At 50.3% G+C, this 22,604-nt stretch overlaps 1 protein-coding gene across 4 annotated transcripts in view; it reads right to left on the reverse strand.

Moving 5' to 3' along the window:
- AMPD3 (adenosine monophosphate deaminase 3) overlaps positions 1-22,604 on the reverse strand; it is an 83,591-nt gene that overhangs the window by 20,702 nt on the left and 40,285 nt on the right. For 3 of the 4 annotated variants that reach the window (XM_006763472.2, XM_015563717.1, XM_006763473.2), the window contains exons 2-5: positions 16,959-17,184; positions 6,718-6,922; positions 2,687-2,849; positions 577-796 (exon numbers count right to left, since the gene is read on the reverse strand). In XM_006763472.2, coding sequence (XP_006763535.1) covers positions 577-796; positions 2,687-2,849; positions 6,718-6,922; positions 16,959-17,179 — 809 coding nt within the window. In that variant the 5' untranslated portion in view covers positions 17,180-17,184. Of the gene's footprint in view, positions 1-576; positions 797-2,686; positions 2,850-6,717; positions 6,923-16,958; positions 17,185-21,267; positions 21,398-22,604 lie in introns of those variants that run through there. The other variant, XM_006763471.2, reaches the window with a different exon arrangement.

Raw genomic sequence — 22,604 nt, forward strand, 5'->3', positions numbered from 1 at the left:
CCCAGCACAGCCACCCAGGGTCCAGTCATGCTGCACTTCCATTGCTGATTAGCTTAAGTGCTCACCAAGAAGTGAGGAGCCAAAGTCAAGAAGACAACTGCCTGCCAGGTTAACAAGAGCCAAGCCCACAAGCATCATGGGGGTCGTGGCACAGGGTTCCCAGGCTCCCTGCACTCTCCCCTCCAGAAACACAGAAAACCCAACACCTGAAGCAATAGCCTTGACCGCTCTAGACCATCTACAGGAACGCCCTGGGCTGGTGACTGTGCAAGGCAGTCATCATGCCTGGGGAGCAGAGTGATAGCCATTCTAAGGTGCACAGGTGGCCACCAGCAAACAGGAGCTCCACACCTACGCATGCAGGACAGGAAATACCAACTCTAATACGCCAGCCTGTGATGGAGAGCTGTTGCAGAAACCCCAGGGCACGGGGTAGAGGGAAACCACTCTCTTTCTGGGGTGGTTTAAGAGTGAGAAAATCCAGAGCACAGGGGTGACCTAGATGGCTTTTCCCAGCCCCCTCCCTACAGAATAGCACCCACGCCAGAGAGGCAGACTGGGGGGCAGCTGGCTTACGTGGGACCATCCGTGATGAGGGCCAGGATGTGGCTCATGTCCACCGTGTAGGTCTCCAGGTCAGGGTAGGGCAGGCTGTGGGGCTCCTGGCGCTCCAGCATCTTCTCGTCGTCGTACACGAAGAGGATGCCCCCCTGCATGCGGACCAGGTAGCCCAGGTTGGGGGGAGCATCATCTATACGGTAAGGGTCTTCCTGGGGCAGTGGGGAAGGGTGGAATTCTGCAAAACATGATTGAGCGATGGCAAAGTGCCCTTGACCTCATGAGCTCACGTGGGCTCCAAAGGCACATTCTTGGTGAGGCTTGTTCTGGTCATTCCATACAAAAACCACTACCCCACCCCCACCCCACCCACCCTGGCATCTCACACCCTCTTTCCCGCTTGACTTTGTTTCCTTAGCACCTATGACTATGTAAAATAAGTTCACTTCGTTATCCTGGGTGGTACATGTTTGTCTGGTTCATTTCAGCATCCCCATTTCCTAGAATAATCCCTGGTACGTGGCTGGCAAGTTTTTAAAATTTAACTGAAATGAGCTGAAGCCTTCTGGGCACTTCAGGGCCACCAGGTGCACTGAAAAGGGCAGCTGTGTCCTCTCCTTATTAATAAGACAGCACCTGGGACTGCCCTGAGACACAACTAACCCTGTCCTTCCACGGCTTCCTGGGCCCAGGGCTGCCGAGGGGCTGAGGCACCCCCCACCCCCAGATGAGCACAGAATAAGGCTGGTCTCCCACAGAGCAAGGAATGCCAGCCGCTATGGGTTGAGTTAGCCCATGGTGGGCAGGAAGTTACTCCTGGCTATTGCCCAGCTATGAGATGCTGAGCAAACCACTTTACCTTTGATCCTGTCTGCTCATCTGAGGATGACACACCCTGCCTTCACAGCCCATTGTGAGAGCTGCAAGAGTGGGTATAGGAAAATGCTTTGTAAATAGCAATGCCTGACATGTAAATTACTGGGCATTATTCTCATAACGACTTTTCCTGACTCTTGCTAAGCTCTGCCTCTGGCCAAGGTACAGGTTATGCTTCACAACAATGGAACTGGGGGCTTCTGCTCTGCTCAGAGTCCCTGAGATGTGCCAGTGGCCTGGGAGATGCCAGCAGTACGAAGGCCTGGGTGAAGCCACAGCCCCCACCCACCACACTCATGCCAGGACCCCTGGGAACTCTGCTTTGTAGAAAGTACACATTTGACAGTCATTCCTGCCGGCCTTTGCCAAAAATGGGGCAGGTGGGATCAACTTCCCTCAGACAAACAGGGAAATTGGTGCGAAGGGCTGAGATTTACCCAGGGCCCCTGGTGGTAACAGATACTCAAAGTCCAGGTCTCAGAGCTTCAAGGAGGCCAGAAATGGCACCAACTACACCCAGGGGGCAGCCTGGGTCATGGGCACTGGCACAGACCATCAGGCCCTTACTGGGTCCCGCACACACACACACACACACACACACCCCCAACAACTTTCAATATCGAGGTTTCCTGTGGTTCTCTTTCATCTCACAATCTCTACTGCTCCTGGGTCCTTTCCCAGCCGAACAGAGCCCACCAGAAATGATCCTGCCCTCGCCAACCTCCCAAACCCACAGCGTAAACCAGCTTCCATTTACTGAACACTCACTGGATACCAGGACTGCACTCACTGCTTCACATTCATTCCTTCATGCAATCCTCTCAGCAGGCCCAGGTGACAGGTACTATTAGTATTCCCATTTTACAAACTGAGAAACTGAGGTTTGGAGAAATCTTTGCACAAGAAAGTGTCAGAGCTTAGATCAGGTAGGTTTGACCCCCGAGCCTGCCTCCCCTATCCCAGAACATGCCTCCTATAACTTACCCTCCCCCCCCAACACACACACATTTGGCATTTAATGTCTGATCATGTTTTTTAAAATACCCCACATGACTGCCTGTCTCCCTGGAAAACTCCCAAGGTCCAGACTTTCATCTCTCTCCAAATTTCCACAGCTCAGTTCTGTGGGGGGTGAAGCCAGCACCCTGCCCTTACAACACCATCCGGGGGAAACAGATCCAGCTAGTAGAAAGTCCTGGCCAACTCTTGGACCATGTCCACTTGGAACCCCACTGCAGCCACAGCACCGTACCTGGAAGGCCCTCCCCTGGAGATGCTGTATCCACCCGTGAATGACCCAAGTACTGGGCTGTGGTCCGTGGGAAACGGTGATAGGCAAGCCGGGCATATTTCTCCCGGATCATCAGGGCCTTGGCCAGGCTCTTGGCGGCCTGCTCATAGTCCTCCACGGTGATCTGCAGAGGAAGGTGTTCAGGAAGAGTTCATGTAGCTGGCCTGAGACCGCTGTCCTTAGCAAGACCTGCTGCAAGGCTGGCCCTTGCTGGCAGCTGGGAACCGGGTTTCGGGAGCATTCCCACCATTCCCTGACTTGTAAGAGTGGTTCATTGTGCCTACGCTGCTTGCACAAGCAGGGTTATGCTGAACACCTGATTTCCTTCTGGGCGTCTGGAATGTGGGGATGTGCTATGCAGGTGTGAGACCAGCCTCAATAAAAGCCTTGGGCACTGAGTCTCTCATGAGCTTCCGTGATAGATGACACTTCACACGTGTTGCCACCCTCCGAATTAAGTGTGCTGCGGTGACTCCGCTGGGAGATGACCTCCCCTAGCCTCTGCCCCGGGGACCTGTCCCCTGGGCTGGTTTTGCTCTGTATCCTTTCGCTGTAATAAATCCTAGTCAGAGTACAGCTACGTGCTGAGCCCCAGGAGTCCTAGCAAATCCCTGACCTGGGACAGTCTCCTGGACCCACACAGGCGGAAAGTTAGTAGGGAGGCAGGTACTCCGCCGGCACACCCCCAGCCAGCCTCCAGTGCTGCTGATTAAGGCACAAGCCTGCGGCCGCACCCCGCACACAGAGGCAACGCCTGGACCGTGTCCCTCATGAGGGTGGGCATCTTCGCTCTCAGCTGATGGGTCCTTTGGCGGTAATAATAAAAACCTCTGCCTGCTCACTCCGCTGCTCTGCTGCCCCCAGGCTCTCACCCAAATTCACCCAGCCACAAGCATGTAGGGACCGATCTCGTGTGTTAGACCCTCTCCATAGATTTAACTGGGTCCTCACTGCAACCTGTTTTACAAATGGGGGAACCGAGGCCCAGCGAGGATAAATCACACGCCAGGAAGTCACAACATCAAACCGCAGAGCCTGACCTGACCGATTCCCAAAGCCCAGGGATGTTCTGCATTCCCAGAGCTGCCTCGTGTTCAAAGACGAATGAGATAAACTCCCACCGCATCAGTCTTAGTCAGTTTGGGGAGGATGTGTGGGGCAGGATCTGAAAGCGCTCGGGAGACGAGCAGCTAAACTGTCATAACAGCGGATGTGTGACACAGCAAAGGGCGGACGAGATGCGGGTGAGAGGAGCATGGAGGGCTGAAGCCTGAAAGTGTCCTCCTCTGCTTCAATGAAAAAATCACTTTAGTTTTGAAACATTTTAAACATACAAACAAGCACTGGCAGACACCCAGAGCTAACAATTTTAACATTTTTTCATCATGGTTTCGGATCTCTTATAGGTTTGAATAAATAAATCATCACAGATGCAGCTAAAATTCCCCCTCCCCCACTTCTCTCCTCCCCCGGCTCAGTCATCAGAGGACCAAAACTGGCGTATCTTTTCCACACATGTTTTTATCCTTTTACTAAATGTTACTCCTTGCTTTTGGCTAAGGAAGTAGCTTTCCCTTTCCTGACTCCAAGTGTCCCCAGGAAGGTGTGTCACTTCCATTTTAGCCCTTCCAGCTGGCTTCTGAGAGCAGCAGTAATAAATAGGGGAGCAGACCCAACGCCTTAGCCAGCGGTTCTCAACCGCTGGGTCGCGACCCCTTTGGCAGTCGAACGACCCTTTCACAGGGGTCGCCTAAGACCATCCTGCATATCAGATATTTACATTACGATTCATAACAGTAGCAACATGACAGTTATGAAGTAGCAACGAAAATAATTTTATGGTTGGGTCACAACATGAGGAACTGTATTTAAAGGGCCAGAAGGTTGAGAACCACTGCCTTAGACAAAGGCAAACATGCTGTCTGCAGAACCAATGAACCCAGTACAGCCAGGGGCTCAGGACACAGCTGAAGATGTCCGAGGGGGTGCTCAGGGGACCAGGAACCACCAGCCAACTTGTAGGCACCGCAGGCCTCATGTCTGACAGCAGACCCACGGGGGCCAAGGAGATTTGCAAGGTCAGCCTGCCTGACATAGACTTGTAGCTCTCTGGGACCAACTGACCATGAGCTCCATGCCCTACGACATGCCAGCCAGGAGACTGACTGAAAGAAGCTAGTTAATGCCCCAGGCAAGTGGTCGGCAAACTCATTAGTCAACAGAGCCAAGTATTAATAGTACAACAATTGAAATTCTTTTGAGAGCCAAATTTTTTAAACTTAAACTATATAGGTAGGTACATTGTTATTAACTTAATTAGGGTACTCCTAAGGCTTAGGAAGAACCACACTCAAGGGGCCAAAGAGCCGCATGTGGCTTGCGAGCCGCAGTTTGCCGACCATGGCCCTCGGCCAATGTCCTCCCATTCAGCTAGCTGTCAGCCCACCTCGACTCTCCCTTTCCACTGCTCTGCCCAAAGGCCATAGGCTGGGGGGACATAGGACAGGAAGCTGCGTCTTCAGACAAGGCCTGCGTTGCTTCCAATCAACCAAAATTCCCATCCATGGGCACATGAGTAAGATAGCGTACATCCGCACAGTGGAAAACTATGCGTTAGTAAAAAAGGACAAGGATGCCCTAGCTGGTTTGGCTCAGTGGATAGAGTGTTGACCTGCGGACTGAAGGGTCCCAGATTCGATTCTGGTCAAGGGCACATGCCTGCGTTGTGGACTCGATCCCCAGTAGAGGGTGTGCAGGAGGCAGCTGATCAATGATTCTCTCTCATCATTGATGTTTCTATCTTTCTCTCCCTCTCCTTTCCTCTCTGAAATCAACAAAAATATACTTTGAAAATATAAAATGACAATTCGCAGGTGTTTGGAATGTTTGCGCTGTTGCTGGTAGCAACTTTAAAATAATTTTTTTTAAAAAAGAACAAGGAAGTTCTTTAATGATATGGCATTATCTCCAAGAGGGACTGTTAAGTGAAAAAAAGCTAGGCTCAGTTATATCATGTGTATAGTAAACTACCGTTTGTGTACAAATAAACGAACCATGTGTATATAATTAATTGCAGGTACACAGGCCAGGTATGTGAGAACACACAAGAAATCAAGCCAAGGGTTGCCTCTGAGAAAGGAAACTGGGTGCTGGAGAACTATATAATTTTGGGTTTTTTAAAAATATTTTGTACCATATGCAAGGATTCTCTATTGCCCCCAAAATAATATATGTTGTTATGGCTAGGGGGAAATGTGTAAGAAGAGTTGTAAGCCACTTCGCTTTCTCTGGTATAGTATATATTCTAAAACTACCGTGAAAAAGGAAAGAGAAAGAGAATAACACGGTCAACTGAGGCACAAGTAGTAGGTTGAGGGCCAGGGAGGTAGAACCAAACTTAACCCCAGCACTAACTTTAGTGATATTTCTCTTTCTGAGTAAGCAATAAAAATGCATCCTCCTACCAGGTGAAATTAGCACATTTTCAGCGACTGAGTTAACTGACTTGGTGTGTACATCAGCTCATTCACTTCCTCATCAGCACCCTCTCTTCCTGGCTGGAGGGCTAACCTATATCTAAGGATGCTGAGAGAGCCAAATCAGCAAACCAATCAACAACAGGACTTTGAATCCATTCAATATCTGGGAACACTAAAGGGGCACCTTCCTCAATGGGCTTCAGGGCAGACAGAGAACACAGGGAACTGATAGGCCAAGGGCACAGCGTGTCAGCTCACAGCCCAGGCCCTCCTCACAGGAATGAACAGCACCCTAGACACCCATACCCCACAACCTCAGCCAGGACCCTCCTTTTCTAATTCCTATACCTCCTGCCCACTGCCAGACACCTACAGACTGGGCCAGGCTTCAGGGCTGGGCATAACCCAATGGGCCAATGGGCTCTGGCCTCTGCACAAGGCACATCCCCCCCTCACGCAGCCCCCAGGGGATCCCACGGAGAGGGAGAGTAGGGCGAGTGGGAGACACCTTACCCCGGCACAGTAATCTCCGCTGATGGTTACCCGCTGGTACTCGGGCATGGCAAAAGGTGCTGGCGCGAGCTGGCAAGTGGCTCCAGGGAGCACAGGTGTTGCAGGAGACATGGCTGGAGTGGTTGTCGGGGGGCCCTTCCAATCTGGCTGCGTTGGCATTTGCAGAGACAGGGACTGGGACCGAATCATCTTGAAACTTTTCTTTCTAAAAGCCAAGCACAAGGAGAAGGGGGAGATGTCAGTAGCTAATTGGGGCAAGTGATAAAGAGTCTTGTTATACCCGTGGCAGGAGAGTTTTGCTCTGATTCATCACTGATGTTGGTCTTACTGTTAAGATCTAATTAGTTATGTTTTCCTCTTAAACACACCTGCGTAAGATACAAAACAGCCATCCAGACACCCATCGCTGTGGTCACTAAGGATGGTCATGGGCTGTTTGCTCTGTTAAGAGGAGGACAGACCATCCTGCAGGGGTCTAACCCCAGGACAGAAGAGGACAATGCCAAGTCAACCAGTACACTGTCTTCAGACAACCCAAAGTATAAGTCCCAGCGTATGACAGTCTCAGGAAGGACTATGAGCAGGGTCACAGAGAGAAGTGACACTATTTCCCAGAGTTGGAAATTTGGAGCATTGGCGCCAGAAGACATCAAGACCAGGAACCAGTCACACCTCATTGTTTCATAAAAGTCAGGGACTCAGAGATGGAAAAGGGCTTACTCAAAGTCACAAGGCAAGGTGGCAGCTAGCCCTGGGCCTCCTCCCTCCCTGGTACCTGCTCCACCCCGTTACCCCGGCTGCTCCCTCCTCGAGGCTGCCATGAGCCTTCCCAGCTGCTTCTGCCTGGCAGGCACAGACCTGAGTCTATTATGGAAAACTGATTTATCAGCATCAATTTCAGGTCCCTCTGGACCTGTCACCTTGGCACCAATAGATGACTTTACAAACTCTTGGAGAAGTGGGCACAACAAGGTCGGTTTAAAATGCTACATCTCGCTCACCCACCCAACGTGGCTCAGTGGTTGAGCATCAACCTATGAACCAGGAAGTCATGCCAGGGTTGTTGGCTCAATCCCCAGTGTGGGGCATGCAGGAGGCAGCCGATCCATGATTCTCTCTCATCATTAATGTTTCTATCTCACTCTCGCTCTCTGAAATCAATAAAAATATATTTTTTAAATGCTACATCTCATGCTTATTTGCAATGCTGATTTGTGAATACTCACCTTCCTCATTAACTAAATAGTAATGTTTCCAATGACAACATCCCAAGTCTTAGGATCCCAGGAGGGGAATTAACAGCAGTGAGGTGAGGTCCTGTCACTCCGCTCTCTCTTGTCTCTCTCTGCCTCCAGTGGAGCCCCAGCCCCCTAGCATTGCCACCCCGTGGTGTCAGAGCCTCCAGCCACCAGCAAAGGACTGGGTGACAACCATGACCCCAGAGTCCACAGAGCCCCTCCTCTTCTCTAGGCACCAGTGACACCTATAGGGTGTGGAGAAATCGATTAATCCCTATAAGAATCTCATGGCTCACAGGAAGCAGCTGACTTCCTCCTGGCTCTTGGCCAGATCTCCTCACAGACCCACTGGTGATTTTTCAGGAACCACAGTTCCCTCCCTTGTTCATAGACCCACCACTTGCCATGGCTCGCTGGTCCTCATCACCTCTCTGGGCACAAGGCTGTTTACACCTGGAAAGTGGAGGCGACCACTTTCCCAGAGACCATCTTTGCCCAGCCCCTGGCCCTGCATAACAGGTGCACTCCGTGGTTTGGGAAACTCAGCCTGAACGAACGCCAGGAGCCTCGGCCCAGGCCTCCCCAGCCTGCCATCCATTCATCACACAGAGCTGAGCCAAGGACGATGCCAGCTCATGTCAGTCCATCATCACCCTGAGTAATGAGGTTCTCACTTTCGCATTGTTTGGACATTCGCAATTAGAGGAAGAGCCATGCTTTGGGCTCCCTCTCACATTCTGACAGGCGCCCTCGAGCCCCATGAGACTGGCTTCTGTGTCACTCACAAGCCTGCCAGGTCACTGTTGTTAATCTCTAAGCCAAGTGCCACACATGCTTCAGCCAGTGCTGCCTGATGGCTGGTCCCGCCAAGGAGAAGCAAGGTGACGTGTAAGGTAAGAACAGTAAAAAAGGACCCTACGATCAGAAAGCTGGGAGGCTGGCTAAGCCAACACCCCACCAGGCTTGTCCTAGAAATGTCCACATCCTTCTGCCCATTGAGGAAGCCAGTGTCCACAGGCTAGTGTCCAAAGAATTCTCCTTCTTGAAGACGTCCATTATGGCTCCAGCCTCGGTCTTCAGGTGAGACCCAGATGTCACGTGTGAACATCCGCAGGCTGCAGCTCAGACTTTGCAGACACAAGGTTTACCACCAGATGGGCCAACCCCTCCTCAGGGCCCACTCACCTTAGGAAAGGGCTTGGAGTAACCAGAGCTCACCACTAAGTTTGTGGCTCAGATAACTGGGAAAGCTCAATGGCGTCCATGGAGAGGGCCCTGTGTTCATGTTCTCTTGCTGCATGACAAGCTGCCACAGCCAGATGGCTTCAACAACACACAGCACAGGTCTGCAGCTGAGAAGTCTGGGCGGGCGTGACTGGGCTCAATGCTCAGGGTATCGAAGGGAAAAATCAGATGGTGGTCACACTGAGGTCCTATGTGAAGACTCTGGGAGAAAATCCACTCCTAAGCTCACTTAGGATACTGGCAGAATCCAGTCCCATGGGACCACAGCCTGAGGCCCCTAGTTCCTTGCTGGCTCCTGGGCAGGTGTCACTCGCTTTCTTGCACACAGACACCCTCCATCTTGAAAGCCAGGCATGACCTTGGTTCCGGTGCTCCAAATCTCTGACTCCCCCCCTCTACGACCAGCCTGTGATTAGGTGATGCCCACCTGGTAACGTCCCTATCTTCAGGTCCACTGTGCCACATACCACAGCATAACCACAGGAGTGACATCTCGTGATATTCAAAGGGTCTGGAGATTAGGGAGGGACATCATAAGCCTGTATCTAGTGTCCATTCTATACAACCGAGGCTCAGCCAACAAAAATGAGAGCAGCAGCTGTGTGTGCGTGTGCGTGTGTGAGTGTGTTTGTGTGCGCACACACATCCTTCTTTCCCTCCCAAGACCACCTGAAGCTCCCCATATGTGTCACAACAATAAAAGCCTACCATAACTGTTATCTGAATTTTAGAACCATGGGGGTCTCCTGGTTGGAAAGGGCTTTAAAGATGATATACCCCAACCCTCTCACAGCAACAGCTTTTGCTTGAATATCTCCAGTGACAGAGAGCTCACTACATTTCTGAATAACACAACAGCATTCAATCGTATTCAAAAAACCATCTGCCAAGCTCCTACTCTGGGCCAGGCCAGTGTTAGGCACATAAACACAAGGTGAACAAAACACGATCCATTCCATTTGTTAGAAAGCACTTCCTTTTGATGGGCCAAGATCTGTCTGTCCACAGGCGCACCTGCTGCACCTCGTGCCACCCCTGGGGCACCAGAGGAAGCCAGCTCACTCTGCCACAGCTGGCACACCCCCTCCTTCCCTGCCCACATGTCCCCCTGGCAGACACACACTCCTGCCAAAACTCTGCTGGGGTGTGGGGCTATGAGGACACCAGCTCCAGGCCAGGCCAGAGAGCCCACAGGCCAGGAAGCAGCTTCGTCCTCCTGGGCCACAGGGACCTTCTTGCCTGACCAGCTTGTCAACACAAGATGGTGAACAGCCTTTCTCTGTTGTTCTGATGCCCACACCAGAATGCTCTAGGGCCCTTGGCTGCCTCTGCCACTCACGGTGTCCCAACTCTTCCCGTGCCCCACTCCCTAGCCCTCCTCAGCTCCTGGGAACCAGACGCCCCAGAGTCTTCAGTCATAACATTTGATTGATTTATGTGCTAAGCCCAAGGTAAGAAGCAGGGCCCCTCTTGCTCTTCTAGAGATCAGCTGGCATCTTCCCAGGGGCCTTTGCAGCCCACTGCCCTGTGTAGTCTGCCCAGAGGACTGCCAGGCAGGGTGCGGCACCAGAACAAACCTTTCCCCAAAGGCTCTCAATTATGTGCAATGAATCAGGGGCCACAGGGGGACCTCTCTCTATTGAATAATCTACTGTGTGCCAGGCCCTGGGGGTAGATGGATTGATGAAATTTAACCCTGATTCCAGGGGCTGACCGGTAATGGCACTGATGGTTGGACAGTTCAGCAGACTGTCCTCATTGTCATCAGGCAATGTGGTTGGTGTGGTGAGAAAGCCTTGGTTGTGGGGGATCCCAGGAGACACCTGATCCAGATTGGGGGCAGGTGCAGTGGAGCAGCAGGTCAGAGAAGGATCCCTGCATCACTTCCTTCTGATAGAGAACCCTCCCCTATGGTTGTCCCCTCTCCTTCCCTCCCTCCTGACCAAGGACCGGTCTCCATTTATCTGCCTCCTCCCTAGCTCCCCTTCCCCAGGCCTTCCCAGCTGCCCTTCTCCAGAAAGACCCCAGAGGTCAAAATGAAGTACAAGCTGTACTACCTTTTACATTAAATTTTAAATGCTCCATTCTCACCTTGAAAAAGCAGATGAATTGGCTGTTTCAAATGAAGTTCCTTTGTCAATGGCCATGAATGAATAAGTTACCTCCCCCAGATTGAAAAACTTTCATAAAATAAATGACGTAACAGCACTCTATCTGGGCTATATACAATTCATAACAAGTATCTATTTACCTGCTTTGCTCAGTACATTCTCGAGGAAGTTGCTGTTTTGGAGAGCTACGTTTTTCAGATCACGTCTGTCCCCTAATTTTTAAAAATACCAACTTTGGTGTGGCTTTTTACAATGAAAATCATAATCCTGAGTCTTAGTCAGAGCATGCTGCACATAATCTAAAGTTCTCTCAGTGACTCAGGGTCATCAATGTACGATCCAGTCACCATCTTCAAGGTGTTTTGCTCTGAGACTGCAGTGCTTCGAATTCTTCATCTGCTTTTCACAATTATTCCATTTCCTCCCTCACTGTTGCCTGTCTAATCCTAACAATAACAAAAACAGGAACGCTAATGATGTTCCCAGCGCTGTGCTAAGCAGTCATGCGTATTAGCTCATTTAATTCTCACACGATGGGTCCTTTAATTACACTCACTGCACAGATTGAAAATGGTCTCCTGCAGTTAGAAGACGCGCCCAAGGCCAGACCTGATGAAAGACAGGGCTGTCATTTGAACCCAGTGGACTGGATCCAACGCCTGGGCTCATAGTCACCACACATCCCTTCTGCGACCCTGTCTCTAGAAGTTCTTCTCTCACTTCCCATTTGCTTCCTTAAATTTGATACCATATGATCTCACTTCAATGTGGGCTCTAATGAGCAAACTAGAACCAGAGGCATGGATACAGGGAACAGACTGGCAGATGTCAGAGGGAGATGGGTGGGGCAGACGGGATGAAAGAAGGTGAAGAGATTAGCCAAAGAACATGTATGCAGCGTGGTGATGGTCAGAGGGAGTGGGGACAGGGGCTGGGTAGAGGTGGGTAAAGGTGGGGGGGGGGGGGAAATGAGGGACATCTGTAATAGTGTCAGCAATAAATTTTTAAAAAATTGTCACAGGAGAAGAAACAAGATCACCAGCTTATTAGAATCTGTGCAACGTAATAATAAATAGGAGATGGGATGGAAATATTGGGAGGATGATAGCTAAAAGGTATAGGTTTCTTTCGGGGATGATAAAAATATTCCAGCCCTAACTGGTGGTGATGGTTGCATGACTCTGCAAATGTAATAAAAACCATTGAATTATATATCTTAAATGGGTGGATAGTGTGTTATATGGATTACATCCCAATAAAGTTATTTAAAAAGAAGAAATAGGAGAGGCCAGAGAGCACTAATGTGTATTTTGGTTGCTCAGAAATTTTTCGTGTTGTCAGTGTTGGCTGTTTCAACTATGTACTTGTTAGGTGAACTCGGGCTAGGTAATATGAAGAGATTCAAAGTGAACAAAAGATAGCTTCTGGGCACCACCGGGCTTTTCCTGTCTTCTTGTCTTTGGCTCCTGATGACTTTGATTCCATAGATTGCCCACCCCTCCCTCACACTGTGAGCCATCCCCCCAACCCCCCTCCCAGTGGAGACCTGGACAATACCATCTTCCTAAGGAGGGGGGACCCTGCAGCAAGCCATCCCTGCTGGCCTCCTGACTGGGGCCTCGCCTGTAAAAACACGTGCTTCTCCCAGCAGCCTGGGCACTGGCTTCCTGGACTCAGCCCCCAATGCTGGAAGGGAGACCTCTGGGCCCAGTTCAGTTCTTACAGCCACTGGAATCCTACACAGCAAGCCACTGCGTTCGGCGCTCATCTTTCTTATTCACAGACCAAGTTTTTCTTTGTAAGAAGCTGTTTTACTTCCTGGTTCTATCTTATGCTTTTACAGTAGACTTAGAAGAGTCCTTTTTTTTTTTTAATACAAGAGAAAAAGAATATGGTTGTAAAAATAAAAAATTTAAAAAGCCTTCTCCAAGCACCAGGAATATCCAGGCTTAGAGTAGCCAGGGCGAGGGAGGGCTTTTCCCAAACTGGAAGCCCCATGTCACAGTTTGAAACAAATCCACTGACTGCAGACTTGGAGGCCAAGGGGGGCTTCTTGCAGGAAAGCTTCCTGTCACCGTGTATACTCAGAATGTCAGGGAGGAGCTGGAGATGAAGAGGAGGCTGGGGAGAGGGTTCCTCCACTAAACTGGTCACACATGAACATTTGCATAACGGTACCTCTGCTGAGCAGTGAAACAGAAAGACAAAATTGGGGGTGCACAGCCCCAGAGGACACTGAGACATCGGCCAGGTAGTCCAGGGACCAGGCTGTCACTGGCAGAAAAAAAAGCCAGGGGGTAGGGTAGAGCTTCGGCCCAGTTTCTCTCCATCTCATTCAGAAGCAACCAATTATATATTGGGGAGCCACACCCATGTCGCTCCAGTGCCTACGATGGAGCCAAGGACCCCACCCCACCCCTAACAGTGGGAGAGGCTCCTGGGCAAAGTATGGGGTTCTGCATTCAAAAGACATGCGTTGTTGTTTTTAATGCTCCTTTTTAAAGGTCTTTCATTGATTGCTGATTTTTTTTAATGTTTTAAAATTCCCATATATTGCCAACACCATAATAAAAGTGTTTATTTCTTGACAATCTTTTTACATATTTCACTATGATATATGTATGTACACTTGACTAGGCTTATTCCAAACCTCTTCCTTTGTTTCCACAGCAAAAGACGTGAGTTTTAGTCCCTGCTCTGTCACTTACTTGCTACGTGTCCTTGTGCAAATTAACTTCCCTGAGCCTTAGTTTCCTAATCCGCAAAATCGAGGTCATAAGAATATCCACTTACTAAGATGCAGGGATTACAGAAGGAAGGTAAACTGGGCAGCCCAGCACTTCACCCATGGCACGAGGCAGCTGCTGTTACGGCCCCTCTCCATCTCAGCAGCAGGAGGTTGGATAGGGAACACATGCATGGGGTTTACTGTGACCCGGGCCCTGTCCTGAGCCTTTTACAGCTGTTAACCCCCTCATTCCTCAGGACACCTCATGAAAGCAACAACTATTACCATCCTCATTTTATAGATGAGGAAGAAACAGGGCACAGAGAGGTTTCTTAATTTGTCCCGGGGTCACAGAGCTCACTGGTGAGTGGCAGAACACAATGGTGCCGGGAGCTGTGGCCACCCCGACGCAGCATCTGTGGTGAAACAGGGGAAACAGGACCTCTTTCCTCTGCTGCACACCCACTGCTCACCAACACAGGCCGAGTCCTGGGCTGGATCCCGGGGTGCAGTGGGAGCCAGATACACTCCTCAAGGAGCTTCCAGTCTAAAGGGAGGCACACCATGACCACCGCAACCTAAGACGTAGGGACAGAACAACATTTCTGGAGAGGAATTTGCAGAAGAATTTCTAGAATCACAGAGCATCATTTGCACTTGGAAGAAGATAGGAAACAATCTCTTTTTACAGATGTCTGGCCCAGTGTCTCTCTGTAATGGAAACTGGAGTCAGAGACCTCTTATTTTTGGTAATAATAATAATAATAATAATAATTGCCAGGACTCCTCTTTACTAATCCTCTAAAGCAGTGGTTCTCAACCTGTGGGTCGAGACCCCTTTGGGGGTCGAACGACCCTTTCACAGGGGTCGCCTAAGACCATCAGAAAACACATATATAATTACATATTGTTTTTGTGATTAATCACTGTGCTTTAGTTATGTTCAATTTGTAACAATGAAATTGGGGGTCACCACAACATGAGGAACTGTATTAAAGGGTCACAGCATTAGGAAGATTGAGAACCACTGCTCTAAAGGCTCATTCAAAAGACACAGAAGGTCCTACAGACCAGTCAGCCCATGAAGTCTCCATCTGAGAAGCCAGGGCGGTGGGACAAGGGTCTCTACAGTCATGCCCTTCTTTGCCCACCAGGGATGACCATGCTGCTGAGCCTGGGGCCACCCCTCCTCTCCCAATACAAGGCTGGCACTCAGAGTTGGCCGATGGCACCAGCAACCCCTTCACTTCACGGGCTCACAGCCCCTCTGAGGAGAGAGAGCATTTATTTTCTGGGTGGTGAAGCTCTGTTCTTGCCTTTGTACCAATACTCAACGTTTTACTTCTTTCCAAAAAAAGTTAAGGGAAGACTGAACCAAGTCTTCCCTTACTCCACCAAGAAAGGAAAGGACTTGCCTTTCAAAATAAGGAGGTGCCTTAGGAAGAACCTAATCGCAGAAGAGACCCCAGTTCCATTCCGTTAGCTATTGAAGTCTGCAGTATGGTGGCCAGGCAGGCGTCCAGCCAGAGCCCCACTGGACACTTCATCAAAGGTTTTTACTCTTTGATGCTGCCCTCGCAGGTGAGATAAACTGTGAGAGGGTGAGGGCTTCCCACTGCACTTGGACCAAGATCCAAACTTCTTATCGGGGAGCACAAGGCCAGTCTGATCTGATGCCTGTCCTGGCGCTTGCTTACCCCTTTAACCACACCTCTACCCCACATGGGCCTTGAAGATAGAGGGCCTTTGTGCGGCTCTCACCAGCTCTGCACATAGCTGGGTCCTTTACACCCTTTACATCCTTTACAGCTACAATGTCACCTCCTCCAAGAAACCTTCCCTAACGACCCCTTCTGAAAACGGACTATCCCCCACCCCCACCCCACCCATGCACACACACCTTTTCTTCCTCTCTCTCAAACTCCTATTCATCTCCTTCAGAGCCCCTGGCCTGGGCCTGGACCTGTGTGTCTTCAGATTCACTCCTCACCTTCCCCTGTGTTCCCCTCTGCGTCAGCTGCCTTCTGGCTAGGTTTGGCCAATGGCAACCACGGGAGAAAACTGGAAGGTGCCATAAGGATTACAGCCAGGTATCTCCTGCGTCTATCTCTACCTTGGGAAGCATCTCTGCAGCTGTTGCCTTTCCTCCTTGGCTCCAGTGTCCATGGGAAAGGCCACCGCAGTCCCAGCTTCTCCACCCTGGGCTCCAGCAATGCCACCTCTTTCCACTGACTCTCCAGCTGACGGTGGTAGCTGCTTCCTACTGTGCCCAATCTCTGGGTGGTCCCCTCCCCCCTGCTTGTTTTCTCAGTTCTCTACCACCTCTGTAACCAACTCCCTGAATGAAATCCTATTTCCAGTACTCACATGGTTTCTGTTTTTCTGATTAGACCTGACCAATACTACACATAATTTGTCCATTTTTAAAAATTAATTTTTCCATTTACTTAATTACTGCCTAGACCACTGTAAACGCTACAGGGGAGGGACTACATCTATCCTTTTCTTTATTATATTCCCATTGCATGGCATAGGACCTGGTAAACAGTGAGCTGAGTTAATTAATAATGCAAAGTACTTGTCAAGTGATGAAAAGAAGTAAAATTGGTATTTCCCAAGAATCCTAAAATTTACAAAAAGAAAATAGAAATTTCATTTGGAAATAGTGTGCATTTATATACTTGGTTCATTATTAAAACAACAGCAAAGAGAGAGCGAGTTTTTTATCTTTTCAACTAAAGAGACACACCGAAATGTCCTTCATGAACTAAGTGATGGTCAAGTGGTTTTGGCTAAGAAGTAAGCTCAGCTCCCAGGGACAGGCCAGTTCCCATGAGCCACCTCAGCTCGGGACAAACGTCCACAGGCGGCCTGGGTCTGCACAACTGTGCACACGACAGCTGAGTCGTGGGGACAAACCTTTTCACAGTCTCCACCGACTCCTGCTCCGCCAGCTCCTTCTGCAGCTCCCTCTCCTTGGCCTCCTTCTGGCCGATGGGGCAGTCCTCGGGGACGGTGAAGAGGGACAGGGCATCTTTGCTGTCCTCTTCTCGGAGCACTTTAGCGAACACCTTCTCGGCCAGGAGCCGGACTTGCTCATCCACCTCAGAGATGTTCAGCTTGGGGAACTGGCGTGGCATCTCGGCTAAGAGAGAAAGAACGAGCATTAACCTTCACGAATTACTGGGTGGCCGGGGTCACCGTGCGGGGAGGAGAAGGTACTGAAATAAGGGCCAGGCCCCCCGTCCGTGGGGTCAGCTGCCTACTCAGGATTTTCCCTGACAAAACCCAGCATGCCAATGTCTAGAACTAGCTCCACAAGTAGCTGGATGTGAAGAGTGCAGGGCCAGTTGCATTCCATGAGAAAGCAAGTGTTTGGAAGTCAAAGAACGGACTGTCGCTAAGTATGCTCCATTGACCTGAACTCAGGACCCGAAGCACACCCACAGCCCTGCCTTTCCCGGCTCTGTTTCCGTGGGGGAGAAGGGAGAGGTCAGCACCCTCCTCCCGCAGACTGAGGAGGCCATTCCAGGTGCAACAGTGACCAAACCTCATTCCCACTGCACAGAGGGGAAGCCCGAAGCCCAAAGGGTTTGATGATTATATTAAGGTCCCACGAGGACAACAGCAGAGCCCTGGGGAATCCCAGGCTGCATTCCTCTTCACATGAAACAAGGCCGTTTGCTGAAAAGAAAGAGTTTTCAATCACGGTTCCACAGTCTTCCAAGTCCTCTGGAACTTCGAATAAGACACGACAAATACAATACAGGAGTCCCCCACCCCCCAGATCTATGGGGAATATGTTGCAAGACCCCCAGTGGAAGCCAGAAACCCCAAATAATACTGAACCCTATATATACTATGATTTTTTTAAAATATATTTTTATTGATTTCAGAGAGGAAGGGAGAGGGAGATAGAAACATCAATGGTGAGAGAGAATCATTGATAGGCTGCCTCCTGTATGCCTCCTACTGGGATCGAGCCCAAAACCCGGGCATATGCCCTGCCTGGGAATAGAACTATGACTTCCTGGTTCCTAGGTTGATGCTCGACCACTGAGCCACACAGCTGGACAATATACTATGACTGTTTTATACATGTGTACCTCTGATTAAGTTTAATTTATGAATTAGGCACAGGGGGAGATTAACAACAATAACTAATATTGAAAATAGAAATAGAAAAATAGAAAATTATAGCAATATACTGTAATGAAAGGTATGTGAATAAAAATTATGTGAATATCTTTGGGGCCATTATTAAGTAAAATAAAGGTTCCTTGAACACAAGCACCGTGACACAGTCAATCTGATGACGGAGACAGCTAAGTGACTAACGGTGGGAAGCATCTACCGCGTGGTGACGCCGGACAAAGGGATGATTCACATCACAGGAAAGACAGAGCAGGCCCACACGAGATTGCATCACGCTGCTCAGAGTGGCATGCCATTTAAAATATATGAATTGTTTATTTCTGGAATTTTCTATTTAATATTTCCATATCACAGATCACCATGAGTAAGTAAAATCACAGGAGGTAAAACTGTAGATAAGGGGGGGACTATTGTAAAGGTTTGGAGACAGGAAAACTTTTTATCTTTCGCAGCCCAGCTGAAAAGTCAATTCCTGTAAGAGGCGTGCCCTATCCACTCCCTGCACTGGCTGGCCTACATCACCTGGTTAGTGCCTTTCTTTTCTGTTTCTCTGCCTTTCTGTTTTGTTTTTTTCTAACACTTAGATAGCACTTATTAAGTGCATTCTGCCTTTATATTTATTACATCTGTTAATCCTATTATTGCCCTTTTACTGATGACACCATGAAGGCACAGAGAGCTCATTGGCCAGTGAGCAGAGACGTATGCTGTTCTCAGCCATGGCTCCCCTGTCCTGTTCCTCTCTGAGCCTCTGCACAGGGATTTGAACCCAGCACCTGGTTCCATTTGTACCTTTAACCTGCGACGCTGTGCCCATCTGGGTGTCAGGTGGACATGCAGCATCACACTTAGGGAATAGGTGAATGCTGCATCCTTTCAACAGCCACCTCACTGGGAGTGGCTCTGGAAGAAGAGCTTCCTGTCCATCTATCTCCATGGTTTCTCTAGGGAAGGTTTAAAGAGAGAAGTGGCTTTGTCAGCCCAACAGATGAGGATGAAGGTGAGACGGTGCCCAGTTGGTGTCTGGCAGGGAGAGGAAGCAAATGCGGGGGAGGAGGGACTCACTGAGCAACCTTGGGACAGACATTCTCCGCATCTGCCGGTTTTCTCAGCTGTGAGAAAAGGGACTAGACTAAGCGGTCCCCAGGGCCTCCTCAGCTCCGAGTGCCTTAATTCTAGGTTCCAGAGAGGTTTCCACTGCCCTGGAGGCCTGCTGCCAGGTCTTCTCTGCAGCACGTGGGTCTCATTCATGACACAGACAGGAAGGAGACAAGCACGTTCCTAACGGGCAGTAAAGAACATCTGTGGGCCCCCTTAACTGCGAAACCAATTTCCTCCTTCCCTCCACACCGGGACCCTGCCTTTCCTGGGCCCCTCTCACCGTTAGGGGGTTGAGTGGGAGGGAGCTGGTTAGGACAGAGGAACCCCAACACACCACTGCTAGTCTGTGGTGGCGGAGATCAGGGCAACAGCACAGGCCTGGCCTGCAAAGAGGAAGAGCATAGCTGTCTGGAGATCACCACGTCCAACAGCAGAGAGAAGGGGAAGCTGGACCCCATCAGAGCAGAGGCTGGGAGAAGGGGACAGGGGAGAGAAATGAAGAGAGACAGGGAGCCAGATCCAGAAGGAGCCGTTAGGTCAAAACGAATCTGGACCTTCACCTCCCCCGTCTAACACCACAGGTCAGGGGCTACGTTTCAAAACCTCACCTCTCAGAGGGAGACATCCTATAGGCCCCAGGCAAGGAGCAATCAAAGCCAAGAGACACCCATACCACTTAACACTCCCCAGAAACGACTTACAAGAAAAGAATCTGAAGGAAGGAAAATACACATGAGGTTTGCACGCGCAGCTTTACAATGTCTGCATTAGAGCAGACTCGCTTGAAAAAAAATGTTAAGCAACCAAAATTGTCATTAAGAGGACAATACAGCCACATGAAAATGTCTTACAAAATAATAGTAAGTAGGGAAGGAAATAAATACATAAAACGATGCCCAGGCTTGGTCGCAAAGATCTGAACATGTAGCCAGGCCCTGGTGGACAAGGGCTGTAAAAGAGAGACATGCACTCAGATGGCCAGATGGCAGGACTGCCTGTGGGAGAGGCAATGTCTGATTCTGATCATTAATGCTGTTATACCGTCATTTTAACAAACACAAAGGAAACGGAGACTGAAGAGTTTATAAAAATGAGAGAAAAATAGAAAAACAAACTGTAACATTGCAGGTTTTGACAGTTAAGGTCCTCCCCCGCCGAACACACCCCAGGGAGGCCAGCCCGAAAGGAATCGCACCACTGAGACCCATCTCTGCATGAGCTCTCACCCTGAACAGAAGCTGCCCACCACCCCGCTTCCCATCCCCTACACCTAACCCCACAAACACACACCAGCACACACCCCAGGCCCCCTCGGGAATGGGCATGGGGGGGGGTCCTTTGTGCCCGAGGGCTCTGATGCCCGATCCTGCCATGCTTTTCCATGAAGCATCTTTAGCTTGCTCAAGCCAACAAAAGGTATTTTTCAGGATGCATCTTTCTACAAAAGATCCCCCTCTTTCTTTAGCTTAAATCAGCCTTTTCCAAACCGGGTCCCTTAAGATGCCCATACCTATTGCTGGTAGAACAGGTCCTATAGTCAAGTATTAGGGAGATGCTACACCCTACAGCCCTTCCACCTAGATTCACAAGGCACATCAAAGACTCAAGGCACGGGCACATGGGGAGGAAAGCCCGCTCTGCAGGTGCCAAGCAGAGCTGTAGCTCCAGCTGCTTGTTCAAAGCTGGCTTTCAACTTTCTGTCAGCCACAGCCAGCAGGCGTGGGAGGCTTCGCTGGACTCACCGGCACTGGCTCGTGATACAGCTTATCTCACCCTTACATACGACACCCCACCATGCGTCTGTATAAGTGCCTGGGTTAGAAAGCTGTAAAATGCCACCAATTTCAACAAACAGGAACTGTTCATGGCACCACAGTCCCTCCAGAAAGGAGGCACCGCGCCCCGTAGGTAAACAAATGAAACTGTTTCCTGCTCTCGCCAGACTCCCACCGTCAGAACCCACGACACAGACCTGATCCTGGCACTGGAGTCTCCATGGCTGCTCCTGAGGATGCCACACAGGCAACGCACTCAGGCCGGGGCTGCAGGCTGGGCTGGCAGGAGGCTGAGCTGAGTCAGTGTCAGAGCAGCAGCTGCTGGCTCCTATCAGCAGCTGCCGCGGTGGGAGGGCTCTGCTTTGCATATCTGTGAGCAGCCTTGAGCAGAGCTGGAAATTCTCCCGTGAATATGAAATGGAAATGGAAAATTTCCAAGAGTCCTAATGGGCTCCGGTCATGCCCATCATCCACGGCTGTTAGACCCTGACTGCAGTGCCCTGGCCCTGTTCACAGCCCTCTCCAGAGCAAGAAACTCAAGCTGCGGACCAGCCTTCCTGACGCACCACAGAAGGGAAGCACAGCCTCCCGCTAACATCCAGACTCCTCCTGACAGCTGAGCAGTGCCCTGCAACACCATCACCTTTGCTGCCTCCCCTAAGAGGGCCCCATCAAAACAACCTACTGAGGGCACCCCAGGACTGGCAGGGGAGCTCTGAGCCCAGTTGCCAAGGTGAGCTCCTCCCTGAACCTCCTCCTCTGAAAAAGGGAAGGTCTATGAACTGCTCCAACCTTTCCCAGGAAAGGACAGACTCAGACAGAGGGGAAACAAGCAGGAGCAAGCGGAGATGAAAAGCTGGCAGATCTTATTCCAGCCCTTCCTTTCTTGCCCCAAGGAACCTGCGTATCACAGGTGACTGGGCAGCCTAACAAGCTCTACCAGAGCGTGACTGTGCGCACGTACGTACACACACACACACACACACACACAAGGTGCGGCTCTCCAGGGACCCACAGAGCAGTCCTCTAAAGGCCACCAGGGTGGATTACAGCAGAATCAGGACGCAAAGCTCCACTCTCCATCTGCCCTTCCGAAAGACAGCCCTGGGTGGGAAGGCTCAGAACAGACACACGGGGTCCCGGTGACTTAGATACGTGGCGTGGGTCAGGGAAATAACCGTGAGCAAAATGGCTATTTCTGTGGTGCTGTTGACATCCTGGGAAGAAGAGCCCAGAAAGGAAGGGTCAGTTGTTTACCGGGAGCTGGCTCTGGCCCTCATTTGGGCCTGAGTCACCTTCTCATGTCCATTCGTGAGGTTGTGCCTCCCTGAGCCCACATAATAGCTCCTGTGCGGACAGAGCAGGATTACGTGGTTGACACACGATCCTTGGGCCACTGCTGAGCCTTAGCTACTCAGGGATTATGACCCACCTGTCCTCACAGCTGTTTCATAAACAGTGCAGCCAGCAGGCTGCAATCAACCTAGAGCAGCGGTTCTCAACCTGTGGGTCGCGACACCTTTGGGGATCGAAC

Source organism: Myotis davidii, unplaced genomic scaffold (assembly GCF_000327345.1).
Source record: "Myotis davidii unplaced genomic scaffold, ASM32734v1 scaffold118, whole genome shotgun sequence".
Taxonomy (NCBI): Eukaryota; Metazoa; Chordata; class Mammalia; order Chiroptera; family Vespertilionidae; genus Myotis; species Myotis davidii.